The following is a 17,802-nucleotide window of genomic DNA, read 5'->3' as shown; positions in this document are numbered from 1 at the left end:
AGAGGCCATAGAAATACAAGACATTATTGCTGGTGTTATTAATCACTGACTGAACAACCAGAGTCCTTTGCTCAGGTTCTAGAAGTTTCACCAGGGGCTTTGTGTCAATGTTTATCTCCAAACTATAAATAAGAAAAGCAGTGAAAAACATGATTTTGAAGCAAACTGGTTTGGAGATGATTTTGCAGTAGAAAGCGCTAAGAAAAAACAGAATGACAAGGGACTGGTGAAAATGCTGCTAGACTGGGACTCTTCTTTGTGGATGCAGAGTGTCACTTTACTAAGTTACTAGGGTAACTAACTTAAAACTTAATTCCCAAAGTAGAACTGATTCTCATTCAGATTCTTTAAAGAGAAGTCTTGATAGCCAAAGGGTATCAGATAATTTGAGCAGTTTGCTTTGCTTTGGTGGTGAAAATGTGACATTAAGTTTGATTCAACTCAAGTCTTCTCAACATACTTTTTGGGAGCCTACTATGTGCCAGGCAATCTGATTGCTCTGGGGAAACAGTAGTCACAAGACACATGTGTCCATGTCCTCACGGAGCTTCTAGTTCAGGAATCAAGTCTATAATCACATGATCTTCAAATCAGTTCATCAGTCAATTGCAATTTTCTATGAAGGAAGACCATAGACCTCCTTGAAGAGTATAGAACAGGGATTGACTTTACTTGGGGAGGTAAAGGGCAGGCTCCACTAAGGATGGGGCATGTAATGGAATGCCAGAGACACAGCAAAGGCAAAAGAACGCAGGGTGAGTTAGGATTCCCAGTAACGTCCGGGGTTGTGTAGGACAGTAGAGGAGAGTGTTTCAAGGAAGGAGCTATAAGCCGTATCTAATATTTAGGTAAGTCAGAGAGAAGAGAGCTGGACATTAGGTATTGGACTGTATGGCAGCATTTCCCAAGCTCGGCACCATTAATATTTGGGAGCTGGATAATTCTATGTCTTGGGTCGCTGTCCTTTGTGTTGTAGGATGTTTAGCAGCATCCCTGGCCTCTACCCACTAGATCCCAGAAGCGTTCCCCAGTTGTGACGACCAAAAATGTTTCCAGACATTGCCAAATGTCCCCTGGGGGCCCAGATTGCTCCTGATTGAGAATGACTGCCCTCTGATTTGCAAGTTGGCTTTAGCCTCCCTTTCTTTCAGATTCCTTCTTTTAGGAGGTTGTCTACTTCTAACCCACGTTCTCCCAAACTATTTTAATGTATTTGAATGTATTGCTCTAAGCCATCTTTCCTTCTTTTTGGCGACAGGCAGGGTAGAAAGAAATGAATGCCACAGACGTGTGGTCACCGGTGTCAGGCGCATTTAGAGCTGGGACAGCTAGAGGACTGGGCAGAGGCTGTTGGCTTTGGCAGCTAGGTGCTCGCAGGCAACCCATGAGAGGGGAGCAGGGGCGGAGGCCAAACTGCAAGGGATTAATGAGTGAGTGGGTGGTGAGGAAGCGGAGGTGGCAAGCATAGAGAACTCTTTCAAGAGCACTAGGCAGTGACGGGAAGCGGAGTGATAGAATGGTAGCCTGAGAAGGAAACAGCTTTTTTTTTAAAATTAAAGGATAGCCAAGCTGGAGTTTGTCAAGGACAAGAAATCAGTGAGACAGAAGGAGTGAGCATGCTGGTTTACAGGGCTAATCCCCAGAAGATAAGGGGTGTGGATGAACCTGAGAGGAGTGGGAATGCTAATTCCTCTGAGAAAGGAGGGGCTGGAAAGAGTATCAAGGAAGTAACATGAACATGCTGAAGTAGAGGTGTTTAATAAAGGTTGAAGGGAGTCCATTTTGAATGACCTTGAACTTCTTGGTGAAGGAGCAGGTCATTTCCTAGAGAAGGCTGAGTGGACTGAGGAAATGGTTGGACAGACACGGAAATGGGGATTGACAAAGTTTCTTGATTTTTAAAGAACAATTCTAAGCTTCCCCCGCTTCAGATTTAAATGTAAAGATGCTTCTAAAACTCGAAGTCTTCATTTAATGTGGAAGTGTATTTTTTCCTTGACAAGCTGTTACAAAAATATGTGCATCTTTCAATGGAAGAGGTGTTAGAATTTGAGAAAACATAGCAGTAACCAGTAGTCACTGGAGTGTTAGAAACTCACAGTCAAGCCAGTTGTTGTGGCCATGGGATTTACTTTAGGGACGTCCCACAGCCTGGTAACCTGTATGGAGAAGACAGGATGATTGAGAATTGGAAAGGGGAGTAAATATAGGTTATCAGTGCCTGCACTGTGCTGGGGGCGAAGAAAGGGTTTTTTTCTCCTTTTTCCCCATGGGAAAGAAACTTAGCTCTATTGGGAATCACTTATAATATGTGAGAGGTTTTTTTTTTTTTGAGATGGTATTTTGCTCTTGTCACCCAGGCTGGAGTGCAATGGCACGACCTGGGCTCACTGCAACCTCTGCTTCCTGGGTTCAAGTGATTCTCCTGCCTCAGCCTCCTGAGTAGCTAGGATTGCAGGCATGTGACACCACGCCTGGCTAATTTTTGTATTTTTAGTAGAGATGGGGTTTTGCCATGTTGGCCAGGCTAGTTTCGAACTCCTGACCTTAGGTGATGCACCTGCCTCGGGCCTCCAAAGTGCTGGGATTATGGGTATGAGCCACCATGCCTGTCTATGTGAGAGATTTTTTATGTTGTCGCAGAAGGAGGAGTTTCTCTTGCTCTTTGTAATCTCACAGAGCTCAATGTTAATTTCACTCTCTCTTTGTTTTCCGAATTAACCACGTTCTGAATTCCGGTGGCCTTTCTCAGCTGTATACCTGTTGCAGACTGTACATTTTGGTTATTTATAATTTGCTGCTATTTTCCTGCTGAATTTAAAAAAATCACAATGTCCTGCATTATCTGACCTGGAAAATCATTATAGTTAATATGTGGTACTATGGAAATTATTGTTATTTAAGAAGTATTCTGGTTCATATCCTACCTTAGGCTATTATTTTACAAAGTCAAAAATGGCTTATAGATATTAAATGAAGGCTGTTACCATGTTGTGTATTTTCATATGTACAAAATATATAGTATATTTAAAATACAGTGTACATATAAAATACAGTATTTTATAGTGTATTTTGGGTTTTATATATATATAAAACAAAAATTGTAATTAATTGTTTGATAGAAAGACTAGGCAACTCAGTCTCTAAGTCACATGTGGTAGTCTACGTACTTGGTGCAGTCATTATACAGTGTTATAGAAGACCGAGAGAATGGATGAAGCAGTAGTAAAAAATCGCGTCATATAAAGCAAACTTCTGTGTATTGAGAAATCTGGCATACTTACCATGTTTTGCAAAAGCCAATGCTCTCTAATTTATATAATACAAATGACAAGTAAGTAAGTGATACTTATGCAAAGAACTACTTTGAGAATACTTCGTATACTTCAGCTCAGGGAATTTCTTCATTCTCATGAACACAGATCTACGCCATTTGCAGAAAACATTTCTACACTAGTAAACAAAGGTAATTAAAACTTATATTGACTATCCTGAGGAATCAGGAAGCTCTGAAAGATTTTCTAAATTGTTGAAGATTTGGAAATATTCAGCAGAATATATCATCTGCGGTTATATTTTCACTTGACATTGATAAAGCAGATCTTCTGCTAAGTTCAGTTACTACAAGCATAACTGTCTGAGGCAGGATAGGCTAGGATCTGCTACAATAACAAATCCCACCAAAGCTTCAGTGGCTTAGAGCAACAAAGGCTTATTTCTATTCCCCAAGGATACATTTCTATTGTAGATTGGCAGGAAGTTCTTCATAACCCTTTGGAATTCAGAAATGCTCTTCATAGTGCCTCAGAGATTTAGGATGATTGAGTAGCCACTGTTTCTGATCTTGCTAGTTGCCATGTTAAAACGAAGGGGAAGGCGGAATGCTAGAATGTCTTACACCAGAAATTAGAGGCTGGCCTCTGGGCGACATGTCACTTTCATTCCTGACTCAATGGGCAGAAGTAGTCACATGGCTTCACCAACCACAAGAAGGCCAGAAAATTCAGTCCCACCATGTGACAGGAAGTCAGACAGCCAAAAACATTTGGGAGCAGCATTTCTGACAGCCATAACATCATTCCCTAAAAATTAAAAATAAGCATTGATTTGTTAACATTGTACAGAACATAGAATACTAAAAATAATTTCTCATGTTACTCTAAAATCATATGATAATTTTAAAATATCAGATAATAGGTGGGCAAGGTCTTCATAAATGGAAACGTACTGTACAAATTTCACAGTATACATTCGTAGATACATATGTCAAATAATTAGGCATGGCAAATAATTCTTTCCCAAAGTCTGACATGAATCAAGATTCTTTTCTTTCATCATGCGTTTCTCCTACTTTTGGTTAATCCATAGATAATGTCTAGCATACTTATCATACCTTAGACTTAATTTTACACTATTATGTTAAACATTAACTACTTTTGAAAAGTTCCAAATGATTCTGTGAAATTCCAGTACTACTCAGGTCTAAATTCACTTTCATGTTTTGGACATGGTTTTCTGATATGTATGAGGAGAAATGGAAAAATTTTAACTTGTCATGTTGCCATTATTATTCTTCATGACCACAAATAAGCATTCATTTAAACACTTTTATTTGTTTAAAGATGCTGCCTAATTAGGTAGGCATTAGGGCACAGCTTACTTATTTGTTGTATTTATGTTATTTTAATACCTTCAGTGTTGTTCATTTACCTCTTGATGTTTTATTCTTTAAACACAAAGTTTAAAGTGCAAACCCATAGCTCCTAAAGAAATATACAGTTTACTGATTAGTCAGCATACTTGGTTATACCCAGGGACTATCTAAGAAGTAGAGTCCTTTCAAAAAAGTTCCCAGGGAAGGCATAGAAGGCAAAAATTTTCTGCTTATCATCAGTACAGATTTTTCTGCAATTGTAGTTAACCCCTTTGGTAAACTGTAATGGAAATTATGATGTATATATTTGGGTGTAATTGAAAGGAACAGCCCAGCACATTTGCTTGCATAAAAAAGCTTGCAACTTCACTTACTCATGCTTTCACACTTCTTCAGAGCTGTTTTTTGTTTGTTTGTTTTGCCTGTCATGTTTGCAATGCTGAATAAGTCTTTCTCTCAATAATGGTAAATATGTTTTATAAAGCTGAATGGCTTTTCTCCCCTCCCCCCTTTTTTTATTTGTCTGACAGCGCTTCCCAACAGAGGACCATCTGATGATTCATAGGCACAAGCATGAAATGACTTTGAAGTTTCCTTCAATAAAAACAGACAACATGTTATCAGGTAAGGAGCATCAGGCAAAGAAGCTTTGGGCGATCAGATCTGTTTCATGCAAGATACTTGTTCTTTTGGTAGGCAAGTCCCACTGTAAATCGTGCACCTGAAAATACACGTTTCTAAGGTATAACAGAAATATAATTAGGAAATATTCATCCAAATGATAGAAGAGCAGCAACTTCTCACTTTCTAGAATGTGAAATATGTACTACTATGCAACTTGGCTCTATATAAGTTGTTTTAAAAATCATATACCTGGCTGGGTGCTGTGGCTCACACCTATAATCCCAGCACTTTGGGAGGCTAAGGTGGGAGGATCACTTGAGGATGGGAGTTTGAGCGAGACCAGCCTGGACAATATGGTGAAACGCTATCTCCACAAAAAATAAAAAAAATTAGTTGGGAGTGGTGGCATGCACTTGTAATCCCGGCTACTTGGGAGGCTGAGGCACAAAAATTGCTTGAATCCGGGAAGTGGAGGTTGCAGTGATCTGCGATCGCACCACTGCACTCCAGCCTGGGCAACAGAGCAAGACTCTGTCTCAAAAAAAAAAAAAAAAACCTGTAATCACACTCCAGCAACAAATGTTAATTGGCATCTATGCACACTGCACTGTTCAGCGAGCCATGGGAAATGCAAAGATTTTATGCTTCCTGTCTTCAAGGATATCACTATATAGCATGCATGTGAAACCTTAGCTACAATAAAGGATCATCCATAATATGTATCAAATGAGTATTTTAAGGAAAAGATGCTATGCAACTTTGGTAGAAGGAGCTCCTCTTTCTGGATTGAGATGGTCAGTGAAGGTGTCCTTAGGAAACAGTACCTCCCTCATATGTGGGAGGTGAAATGAAAGAGTGTATGGAAACAGCAAATACTCAGCAAATGTGAACAGAAATAATACCAACAAGCCATCAGCTCATTGTGAGTTCTTCTCATTTTGAGAGGTAATATGGTAAATTAGAAAAAGTGCAGGGACAGGAGTGAGGAACCTGAGCTTTATTCTGAGCTTCGCCCCACCTGCCCATGACCTGGAGCTAGTTATTGAAACTTTGCGGGCTTCAGTTTTTTTTCCCCCAAAACTGGGAATGATTGTATCTGCCAAGCCTACTTTAGAGGCTTATAATGAAGATTCAATGAAAGAATGTAAGGAAAAGTGTCACATAAACCCTAGCAGGATAATCAGATAGTTTCTTGTTACTTTTCTTAGACTAGAAAATTTTCACCTTAGCCCATCTCTTAGCACATCTGTGGATATGTTTTAAACATATTAGAAGAGAAACAAACTGTCCTGCCAGGCCTGGCTCATGTGATTTAGTGTTTCTATGTTACTTTAATTTTATAAGTACTTTATTATGATGATTTTGATAATTCTATTTTAGATTTTTATTTTGTTTTTAGTTCAAGGATACAGATGCAGGATATCACAATTACCAATAAATCCGCTAAGACTTTTGTCAGACAGGGTATTATAACCCAGTGTTACTGATAGAGAAGGAAGGGCACAGGTGATGGAGCTTCTGTCCCAGTCTCAGACCACAGGGAAAAGATGAGGGCCCTTGATCCGCAGTCCTAACCCACTGACCTGCGCATAGCTACTGCGTCATCAGACTTTGCCACTTTATAGACATGGTCAAATTCTCCCAGTACTCCTGGTGTCAGAGCCATCCACACATCCAGTGACTTGTTGCCAGTGCCAGTGTGCTCTGGCTTGGAAGACTCCGAGTTCAAAGGCAGCCTGTGCCCTTCTCTTCACCCTCCACGCGCCGCCTCTCAGCCTCTGTATGTTGTTGAGCTTGCTGTTTAAAAATTGTTTTGTCTTTCTTTAAGTCTACAAACAGAGATGCAGAAACTCAAATTTGTAAGAATTATAACAGCCTAGAAGGATTAGGAGAAATGGCCTATTCTTTTGTTTTTTATCTGTTATGTTCTATGGAGTCACTTGCAGTATAACTTAATGGTTCATCAGTGAGCATAGATACACAAGTAGCAAGGCTGTAGACTCTGCAGTTCCCAATAAATTCAAAAGTTCTCTCTTTATTTTTCCCAAATCGGATCCCTCAAATAGGCTGCGTGGTGGTAGAGGAGTGGGAGGTGAGTTTAGGGAATGATGATTATGTAGAGAGATTACAACTATGGTTTAAGTACCAGAGCAATCTTTCAGGCAGGCTGCCAGGATGGTCCTCTAAGGAGCCCCATCTGAAGGTCTGAAAAAGAGCAGCTGAAGATGTGCAAACACTCCAAAGAAGCGTTCTTCTGTATAGTGCTTCAGCAGGTTTTTTTTGGTTAATCTCTTACAGCTTTGCAATTGTTCGTACCGGATCCTTATTAATTTGAGGCTGTTCCTGCCAATCACTGGCAGTGCCAGGTGGAAAATTATTTGGAGAAAAGTAACTCTAATTTTTATTATGTCATATTTGGAATGAGAAAATGAAGAGAGAAATAAATAGGAGGCAAAACAGCATGAGTGATATATTGACATTTTTTCTTTTGCTTTCTCATGGTTTATGTCGAGGTTGGTGTGAGGCCATTTAATACCCCTAATGAAATGAAGTGCTAAATTTTAAAACTTGTTACCCACTTTGCATGTTCTTAGTTTCATAGAATTTTCTTACTGGAAGGGAATGAGAGCTATCCGTCTGGTTCAATTTCTTTGCACTTACGGAACTCTATGTAACACACCAACATTGTCCATCCTGAATTAGAATAGGCTATTGTGTTACGTATTTTTACTTGGTTATTTAAAATTTTTTTTCCCCAGGAAATACTTTAGTGTTTTTCTCAAGCTTCATTTTCCATAATGGTAATTGTGGCATATTGGATTATGATTACATGTATGACAAGATTTTACTTGACTGTTGCTTATTTAAATTTATCAAAAGCTTCTGAGTATACTTTTATTAAAACTATGTTCATAGACCAAATTAGTTTGTAATTGTATTTTGTCATACTGTCTGTGTTGAGTTTTAGTATCTTATGAGTTTAAGAATTAGTTTTTTTTTTTTTTTTTTGACAAGTCTTGCTTTTGTGCCCCAGGCTGGAATACAGTATATAAATATCTATCATATTTTGTCTTCTTAAAATATGACAAGCCTCAACTCATCTGAAATAAAATGTGTAATTAAATATTGCTTGAAAAAATGGCCTAGGATGAACTTGAAGATTTTTGCCCTGATGTTTTGAGTTATATTATTTTTATAATTATTGTTACTATATTTCAAGTTATGTACAATCATTCATCTTCATGATAGGCCACAAAATATTATAAGGTAAATAAAATTTTAATGAGCATGTTTGTTTTCCAGAAGTCTTTAGTGTGAGTTCTATCTATCTTTTAAGGAAACAAAGTATTCTAATATCACGTAAAAACAAAGAGAGAGAGAGAGAGAGAGAGAGAGAGAGAGAGAGAGAGAAACTGGCTGGGCATGGTGGCTCACACCTGTAATCCCAGCACTTTGGGAGGCTAAGGTGGGCGGATCACCTGAGGTCAGGAGTTCAAGACCAGCCTGGCCAACATGGTGAAATCCTGTCTCTATTAAAAATACAAAAATTATCTGGGCATGGTGACAGGCACCTGTAATCTCAGCTACTCAGGAGGCTGAGGCAAGAGAATCGCTTGAACCTGGGAGGCGGAGGTTGCAGTGAGCAGAGATTGCACCACTGCACTCCAGTGTGGGTGACAGAGCGAGACTTGTCTCAAAAAAAAAAAAATGAGTAAATAACTAACATGTACACAGACATGATGCATTTCTAGAGTCCTAATGTGATGATGGATGTCTTTCCCTTCAGCTGTTCTCACTGTGAAGAACAATAACTTCCTAGAAATGGAAGTTGTGATGTCGAAGGGTTTTGAGTGCCGAGTTTGAAGTGGGAATGTGTAGAGGACAATGCACTTTCACAGTTACCACCTATTATGTGATGCAATGCTTGGTTTGAAAATCATGATCAAATGTCAGTATAGAGGTAAAGAGGGTGGTGTCTGAGTCTGTTTCAGTGGTACTACGGGTAGGTACCTGGGAATTTCAAATCTTGTCTTGGTAAATGTCCCCACCCTGACTTCTTTATAGAGTTCCTGGGTTCTGTGCAGGAAAAGAAAGACCCAGAATGAGAATCAAAGCACAACCTTATTGCTGAACAAACAAATAATATTCCAAATATTCCAAATGAGAATTCCTGTTGAAACAAAAACTCAAATGGAGCACATGCCTTTTTCTCCATCTCCACTGTAAATCTTGATACCAGCAAGTTCAGCATTTACTGTGGAGAGAGATTGAAACAGCCCTCCCAGGTAGGGCTGTGTGTGCATATATGTCCTCTCATGTGCTCACATGTGTTTGTGTTTGTGTGTGTGACCTAAAGGATGATAGATTTTGTTGCCTGGATGGGGAGGGGAACATGAAGTTCAAGAGTGTTGTGGATCTTTCCCGCAAGGTAAAACCCAGTTGACATCTCAGGTGGGAGGCGTAAGAAAGACACGTGGAACTGTGTTTCTTTTAGATGCCCAGGTAGCCTACCGATGATGTCATGGCTCAGCTAATGCTACAGGCAACTGATCTGTGCCTGGAGGGAAGTTAGGGCAGGCACCAGTCAAGGTGTAGGAAGAGGGGCTGAAGTTGCCCTTCTATCGCCAAGTATTCATTCATGCAGCAAACACTCGTTGAGTGCCTACAATATATGTTAATTGCTACATTGAACAAGACAGGTGAGGTCTCTATTTTTCATGAAACTTACTACTCAAGTGGGGTACAGGGGAAGGGAGATAATAACAAAAAACCCAGATAAGTAAATAAGTATCAGTTAGTGACAAGTGCTATGATGAAGACAAAACATGACAATGTCATAGCAAGTGGCCAGCAGGAAAGGCCTCTGGGTACCTTAGGCTCAGGGTCCTTTCTCTCTGACCTCTGAATGTGGTGGGACTGGATGTGGGTAAGACCACAAGACCAATTGTGGCACAGCTGACTGTATCTTGAGCTGACACTGAAGAGAGGCAGGAAAGACTGGCTTCTTCATTCCACCTTCCCTCATTCATCAGATTATCAGCACTCACCATTTAATAGGGAGCAACTGACATAAATGACAATACAGTCCTTCAGAACACAACTGTGTCCCTAGACTAGGTCTAAAATCAGGGCCTATCTCTAGTTCCAGGCTCTAAACCTAATTCTGACAGTGGAGAAGGGAAGGAAATAATTCAGGGAAGTAAAACATTTTTTCCCCAGAGGCTAATCATGATCATCCAATCAGAGAACCCAAATCCATTGCTCATGGTTCTTTGCTAGAAGAGTCTACTTAATAATCCCTGTGTGTTTTAAGAGGGAAGCCAGAGGGAAGATGGCATATTTCACTCCAAATTCTTTTTTTTGTGTGTGTGTGGGGCCAGGATACTTTTTAATTTTCTGCAGGGAACTAGAAGAAAACAAAGGAAAAGAGGAAGTTCAAGTTGAGGAAAATAATGGGCTGAGAAAGGGAACTATAGTTTGGAGATGGAGGAAGTGATAAGGTGGTGATTGAGACCACATTTCTTGAACTGCAAGGAAGCGAAACTCAGGCTAACAGGCAGAAAAGATGGGTTTATGAAAAGGATGCGTGGCCATGCACTGCAAGGACAGGAATGCAGCTGGGCTTCTGGAAGTAACTAAAACTGGGAACTCGACACCCCCAGGGTGCATCTTCTATTCCCAGTCTCTGATTATTTTTGAGTATCCTTCCTCCTTCCTTCTCTTTCGCTGCAGGCTGGCTTTCTCTGCTTCCTAGACCACAAGACAGAAAATATGACCACTGGCCAGGAGGGGTGGCTCACGCCTGTAATCCCAGCACTTTGAGAGGCTAAGGAGGGCAGATCACTTGAGACCAGCAGTTCAAGATCAGTCTGGCCAACATGGCCAAACTCTGTCACCCATTTCTACTAAAAATAGAAAAATTGGCTGAGTGTGATGGCTCACACCTGTAATTCCAGCACTTTGGGAGGCCGAGGTGGGCAGATCACCTGAGGTCAGGAGTTCAAGACCACCCTGATCAACATGGAGAAAACCCATCTCTACTAAAAAAAAAAAAAAAAATACAAAATTAGCCAGGTGTGGTGGTGCATGCCTGTAATCCCAGTTACTTGGGAGGCTGAGGCAGGAGAATCATTTGGACCCAGGAGGCAGAGGTTGCAGTGAGCTGAGATTGTGCCATTGCAGTCCCAGCCCGGGCAACAAGAGCAAAACCCAGTCTCATAAAGAAAGCAAAAAAAATTAAAAAAAAAAAAAGAATAGAAAAAGTAGCCAGGTACAGTGTCGGGTGCCTGTAATCCCAGCTACTAGGGAGGCTGAGGCACAAGAATGGCTTGATCCCGGGAAACAGCGGTTGCAGTGAATTGAGATCATGCCACTGTACTCCAGCCTGGGTGACAGAGCAAAACTTTGTCTCAAAAAGGAAAAAAGGAAAATGTTAAAATGTGCACTCTGAGTGAAGAGACCCCCAAACAGGCTTTGTGTGAGCAACATGGCTGTTTATTCACCTGGGTGCAGGCAGACTGAGGCCAAAAACCTAAAAATGGGAAAGAATTGAGACTGCTGGGAGATCTCGGGGCAAGGGGTGATATTGTGGGGTTGTTAGAAGGAGCATTTGTCGTATCGACTGACTGGTTATCACTTGTATACAATTTTGTAGGAATTGAGAAATTAATCGGAAAACACACGGTCCAAATGAGAAAAATGGGTATCAGAGGACTAAGGATTGGAAAAAGTCATGACTCCCAGTTAGAGAGTGTCCAGCCAGTCCAGCCAGCTCCAGAGTAGCCATTTGCCTGATGAGTGAGCTTTTGGGCGCTACGTTTTAATTTATTGATGGCATCATATATGAGGCTGGACTGGTCTACATAAAAACAACATTCTTCATTTAGGAATAGGCAAAGACCTCCGTTTTCAGCAGTCAGTAAATCAAGACCTCTGCGGTTTTGGAGGACAACTGCAGCTAGGGAATTTACTTGAGCTTGAAGAAGGGATAGTGGTTGAGTTAATTCTGCAGTGCTAGCAGAGAAATCATTAGAGAGGCTACAGAAGGTGATGATGGAAGTCGTGGGCCTGCTATGCCTGTGCCGAGTGCAGTAGTAATTCCCAACCCTACAAATAAGGGGATCAGTGGAATGACCTGCTTGTGTCATATCAGGACCACAGGGGAACAGGGAGGCTTTCATGCCCATTGGCAAACTGAATTTTGGGGGTAAGGAAAACTAGGGTACCAGTGCCTGTCCAGTTGATAGGAAGGCAGATGTAAGAAGAAGAACCACAGGAAAAAATGTCCTTGGCTGCGACAGAACTGAACGTGTAAACTGAAAAGGTGGGAAAGTGTCCTAAGGGGGCTGGGGCTTTGGATCCAAATGCCGAGGGTACCAGCGGGGGCTGGGGCTTTTGATCCAAATGCCGAGGGTACCAGCAAGGGCTGCGGCTGTTAAAGGTTGTAGTGGGGTTTGGTAGGGTAACTGTGTGGAGGGAGAGCTTTTGTTTTCCTGGTGTATGAGAAAGCATGCGGTATCTATAAGCAACCACTCACTTTCATTAAGATTGGGTATGAGCAGAGAACTGGGCTGAGATTAAGAGTGAAATATCAGCCGTAATTGCCTGGAGGAAAAGTGTAAACCGGCCACTTAAACAAAAGCAGGGCATGTAAACGTAAATGAGTACAGTGAATTTGAGCGCAGTTAGACAGAAAATAATAGAAACAGAGACTTTCTGGGGTGTGGTTTAAGTAGCAGGGGCGACTGCATAAAGCTGGAGAAGGCAAGGGGCTGAAAGTAAGTGTGAGGTGTGAAGGGGAAAGTTTGGAGGTCGTGAGAGCCATCGAGGGTGAGGGGGCATAGCCTGTGATTTTAAGGGATTCTGGGAATATCAGGGCGGCAGCCGCTGCTGCGCGTAGGCATGAGGGCCAGCCCGGGACTGTGAGGTTACATTGGTTAAAAAGGCTACAGGCCGTGGGCCTGGCTCCTGTGCAAGAATATTCCTATGGCACAGCCTTTTATTTCTGCCGTGTAGGGAGAGAAGGGTTGAGAGGAGTTGGGGAGCGCTAAAGTAGGAGCAGTCTCTAAGGCCTTTTTTAGGGGAGGAAAGGAAGAATGGGGGAAGGATTTTTGGTCTCTGGGGTCAGCTAAATTTTTGTTTTGAAAGTTTATAAAGTGGTTTGGTCAGTGGGGGCAAAACCTGGTATCCAGAGATGAAAGTATCCTACAATGCCTAGGAAGGAGAGAAGCTTTTGTTTAGTGGATGGGGTTGGGGTTTGGGAAATCGACTGGTTATGGTTGGCAGGGAGAGCGTGTGTATGCTGGCGAAAGATTATGGGTATACGTTACCGAGATAGGTAATGAATGGGGAAGAAATTTGGGCTTTAGAAAAAAGCGTTTTTGAGGTAACAGTGAGTTGTGGAAGCGGGTATGGAAGATAGGAGGGTGTAGGGGTTTGGTACAACCCGGCAGATGGGAAGTACAATCTGATTGATGAGGCGGAGGTCTTGGAGAGTTAGTGAGAACTGAAAGGCCATGTTCTGGTCAGTAAGTGTGAGGAGGTGGTGTCCCGCACCCTAGTGTTAAGGTTGTCGGGGGAGCTACTGAGGGAGGTGCAGGTTCAGGGAGGAGGGTGGCATGAGGTGTGGCTGTAGCCCTGGAATAGTTAAAGAGTCAGACAACTGTGCTAGGATATCTAGGCCTAACAGGGGAACTGAACAAGGGGATAATTAGAAAAGAATGTGGAAAGGTGTGCTGGCCTAAATGACACCAGACTTGGGGAGTTTTGAGAGGCCTGGAGCCCTTGCCATCAATTCCCACAACAGTTATGAGGCCAAGGAGACAGGTCCTTGAAAGGAAGGCAGCGTGGAGTGGGTGGCCTCCCTGTTGATTAAGAAGGGGATGGACTTCCCCTCCACTGCAAGAGTTACCCAAGGCTTGGCATCCGTGGTGGTCCAGGGGACCTCCGAAATGTTTCGGCAGCATCAGTTTTCAGCCGCCAAGCCAAGGAGATCTGGAAAGGATTTGGTCCAGGAGCTTTGGGTTGGAGCTCTGGGAGCAGCGACATGAGTCAGATGGTCTGACTTTCCATGGGGTCTCGCACAGACGAGGCAGGGCTTAGGAGGAATCCCGGGCTGCGGGCATTCCTTGGCCCAGTGTCCAGGTTTCTGACACTTGAAGCAAGGTCCAGGAGGGGCGGCTAGACATTGCAGTCTGGGCGCTTTGAAGTCTTTGTGTGCTGGTAGTATGGCTGGGGTTTGTCTTACGGCAGAGGCAAGCATCTGTAGTTCTGAGATGCGCTGCCGCCGGGCAGCTTTTTCCCTATTTTTGAACACCTTAAAGCGAGGTTGATGAATTCCTGTTATGGGGTTTGAAGGCCAGATTCTAATTTCTGTAGCTTTTGTAATGTCGGGTTGATCGGGTAATAAAATGCATATTAAGCGTTCTTCAGGGGTGAGAGTAGAAGTAAGGACGGCATTTAAGTCCCTCCGGTGAGATTACAGGACTGGGCTAAGTATTGGAGGATCTGATGAAAAGGAGCCTAACCGATGGCGGATTTGGGAAAGGTCAGATAAAGAGAAAGGAACATACATCCTAACTGTGCCTTTGTCTTCAGTCACCTCTCGAAGGGGGACTTGCTGGGTATGGGTGAGAGGAGTTAGCCGCAGGACGAAACTGTAAGCCTGACCGCGTATGAGGTGGGGAGGTGACAGGAGGGCATAAGAAGGTGGATTGTGGGCAGAGGAAGAGGAGGGAGGCTCTGGGGGGTGGAGATTGGGCCTGGTTCGGACAGACGGGGGGAGAAAGGTTGGAAGGGTCGATGGACAAGGAGGATTCTGGTTACTGGCGGGGGCAGGAGGAGTGGACGGAAGGGAGAGAAGGAGCAGAGATTAGGGAGGGATTAGAGTGTAAAAAAAGTTCCCGGATGTCTGGCACCTTAGACCATTTGCCCATTTGTTGACAAAAATTGTCTAGGTCTTGCAGAATAGAAAAATTGAAAGTGCTGTTTTCTGGCCATTTGGAATTATTGTTTAATTTGTATTGAGGCCAGGTGGTGGTACAGAAACATTTAGGTTTCAGATCGGGGACAGTTGAAGAGGTTTTAGCTGTTTAGGATGCAGCCTAGAGGTGAAGACAGAGGAATAGAGGGCAGAATATTGCCCCGGTGAAGGAGATAAGTTTTAACGAAAGGAGTAGAGACTAGGAGAAGGAGTCAGCAGCTAGCAGGTTTGCAGCAGGCGTCCCTGACTGATTCCTGGGCTGTAACATGGGTGAGTGATCAAGGCAGGCATCCCTGCAATTGACCAGTTACCAAAGGAAGAGTCTTGTCTTCCTGAATCTGTGACTGACGTCAGAGTTTTTGAGTGAGAGGGAGAGTCTTCAGGAATCTGAAGGAAAAGAGAAGGGGGGCGGAGAGAGACTTGTCTTCTGTTCTCTAAGGGAAAAGAGAGAGAGAGGGGAGAGACTTGTCTCCCCTTCTGTAAAGGAAAACAGAGAGAAAGAGGGGGAGATTGCTTACCTGATCTGAAGGTGGCGGGAGAGCTGTTCAGCATGCTAAGTGTGAGCTGCTGGTCTTGTCTGATGTGTTGAGGTCTCAGGTGGGTCTCTTCCCAGAAGGGGAGCAGGGACAGAGGGCTGGTCTCCCTAAAGGAGAGTCCCTGTCCCGGGTTGCTGGCACCAAATGTTAAAATGTGTGCTTTGAATGAAAAGACCCCAAACAGGCTTTGTACGAGCAACATGGCTGTTTATTTACCTAGGTGCAAGTGGGCTGAGGCTAAAAAGCATGTCAGCCTCCAAATTCTTTTTAGAATGAGTTAGGATATTAAAAAAACTGAGTAAATAAATCACACACACACACACACACACACACGACCCATACTTACCTCTTCTTTTGGCAATTCCATTGATAGTAAAGGCATATAGTAACTTCCCACTGTGTGAATTAATTGGATCTTTGTGGGACAGAGGGTGGGAGAGATGGCTTGCACCAGAGGGCAGCATGGTAATAATACTAGCTGCCATTTATTGCCTTCCCTTACACCAGTCATTGCACCCTGTGCTTTACATACTTTAGGTCATTTAATGGTTACTGCTTTTTTTTTTTTTATATGAGGAAACAAGATCAAAGGAATAAGTAGTTTGCTCCAAGGCCATATATATCTGTAATTTTCTTACTGTGCACCTAGATGTGTGAGCTATAAATGCTAAGAACACGTTTTGGTCTCAGACGTATGTTTGGCTATAAATCTATGAAATACTTTTTCTTATATTATTGTTATCTCTTGAATAGTCATCCAATGGAGAAAAGAATCAAAAGTTTTTAGGAGATTCTTCTATACATGAGCATTGCAAAGAACAAAGAGTTGTGGTTTAAAATCAGATTGTCTCATCCATTGTGACAAATAGAATGTAAGTGCTATTGTCATTTATAGGAGTTGTCTGTTTCTTGTTCATGTTGTTAGCTGGTCTAGCAAAATGGAATTTTGAATAATTCTCCTGAATCCTTTGGAGGCCTGGCTCTGCAATATTCTTTTTTATGTGAAAAGCTTACTTGCATCTTTGTTCTACCTGGAAACCAGTCCCCTTTGACTAAGTGTATAGAAATCTCAGGCAATCAGGGACTCAGTGGAAAGTTAAGCATTAGCTTCTGCTATTCAGGACATTTTTCCTTGGGTCCACTAGTTCACTCCACCAGCAGAGACTTGATCTCATGGTGTTAATAACCCTTCTGACTAGCTTAGCCTCAGTAAAGCAAATTGAAATTGTGGCTTGATTATGGCTGGAACACTTGGGGTAGTTCATGGTTGATCATGAGTAGGTGTGGAATATATAATTGATTACTTTAAATCTAAAACGATGTCTTTTGGAGCTAGGGGAGCATGTGTTGTAAGAGATGCGTTTGTCAGAGCATTGTCTAATGGACTCACAGGCACTTGGAAGAACGTCTAGTCCAACAGTTCTCTATCTTGGCAATTAATGGATCCCCAGCATATGAGTCAGGAGTGTGAACTGTGTCCCATCTCCCCACTAACCTGGATCACCCTGGCCAGGATGTTTTTTGTTTTTGAGATGGGGTCTAGTTCTGTCACCCAGTCTGGAGTACAGTGGCATGATCTCAGCTCACTGCAACCTCCGCCTCCTGGGTTCAAGCAATTCTTCTGCCTCAGCCTCCCAAGTAGCTGGGATAACAGGCGCCTGCCACCATGCTCAGCTAATTTTTGTATTTTTAGTAGAAATGGGGTTTCACTGTGTTGGCCAGGATGTTTTTTAAGCATACCACATCTATTGATTAAAACCAGGTTTGCTTTGGTTTGTCCCATGGTAGCACTGCCTTTCGGGATAGATGCAGGGAAATAGTAACATCAGTGTTACTGAGAGACTCCTAATATATATTCACGCTCAATAAAAGGGACATGTATTTCAAAGAAGTCTAAAATTCCATGGATGTCTGTGAGTTGTTATTGGTTATCGCTCTTAGAAAGGATAATGTATAATAGAATTAATTTAATGTAAATTCTCTTAAATTAGGACTTTATCAAAATT

The 17,802-nt window shown here is 42.3% G+C and overlaps 1 protein-coding gene across 3 annotated transcripts in view; it reads left to right on the top strand.

Annotated features, from left to right (window-relative positions):
- Positions 1-17,802, top strand: part of CREB5 (cAMP responsive element binding protein 5) — a 422,757-nt gene that overhangs the window by 80,864 nt on the left and 324,091 nt on the right. For all 3 annotated transcript variants that reach the window (XM_064380525.1, XM_012447789.2, XM_064380526.1), the window contains exon 3: positions 5,185-5,278. In XM_064380525.1, coding sequence (XP_064236595.1) covers positions 5,185-5,278 — 94 coding nt within the window. The remainder of the gene's footprint in view (positions 1-5,184; positions 5,279-17,802) is intronic.

Source organism: Aotus nancymaae, unplaced genomic scaffold, assembly GCF_030222135.1.
Source record: "Aotus nancymaae isolate 86718 unplaced genomic scaffold, 86718_ANA_hifiasm-v0.15.2.pri h1tg000025l, whole genome shotgun sequence".
NCBI classification, from domain to species: domain Eukaryota; kingdom Metazoa; phylum Chordata; class Mammalia; order Primates; family Aotidae; genus Aotus; species Aotus nancymaae.
This window is presented reverse-complemented; position numbering and strand designations above follow the sequence as displayed.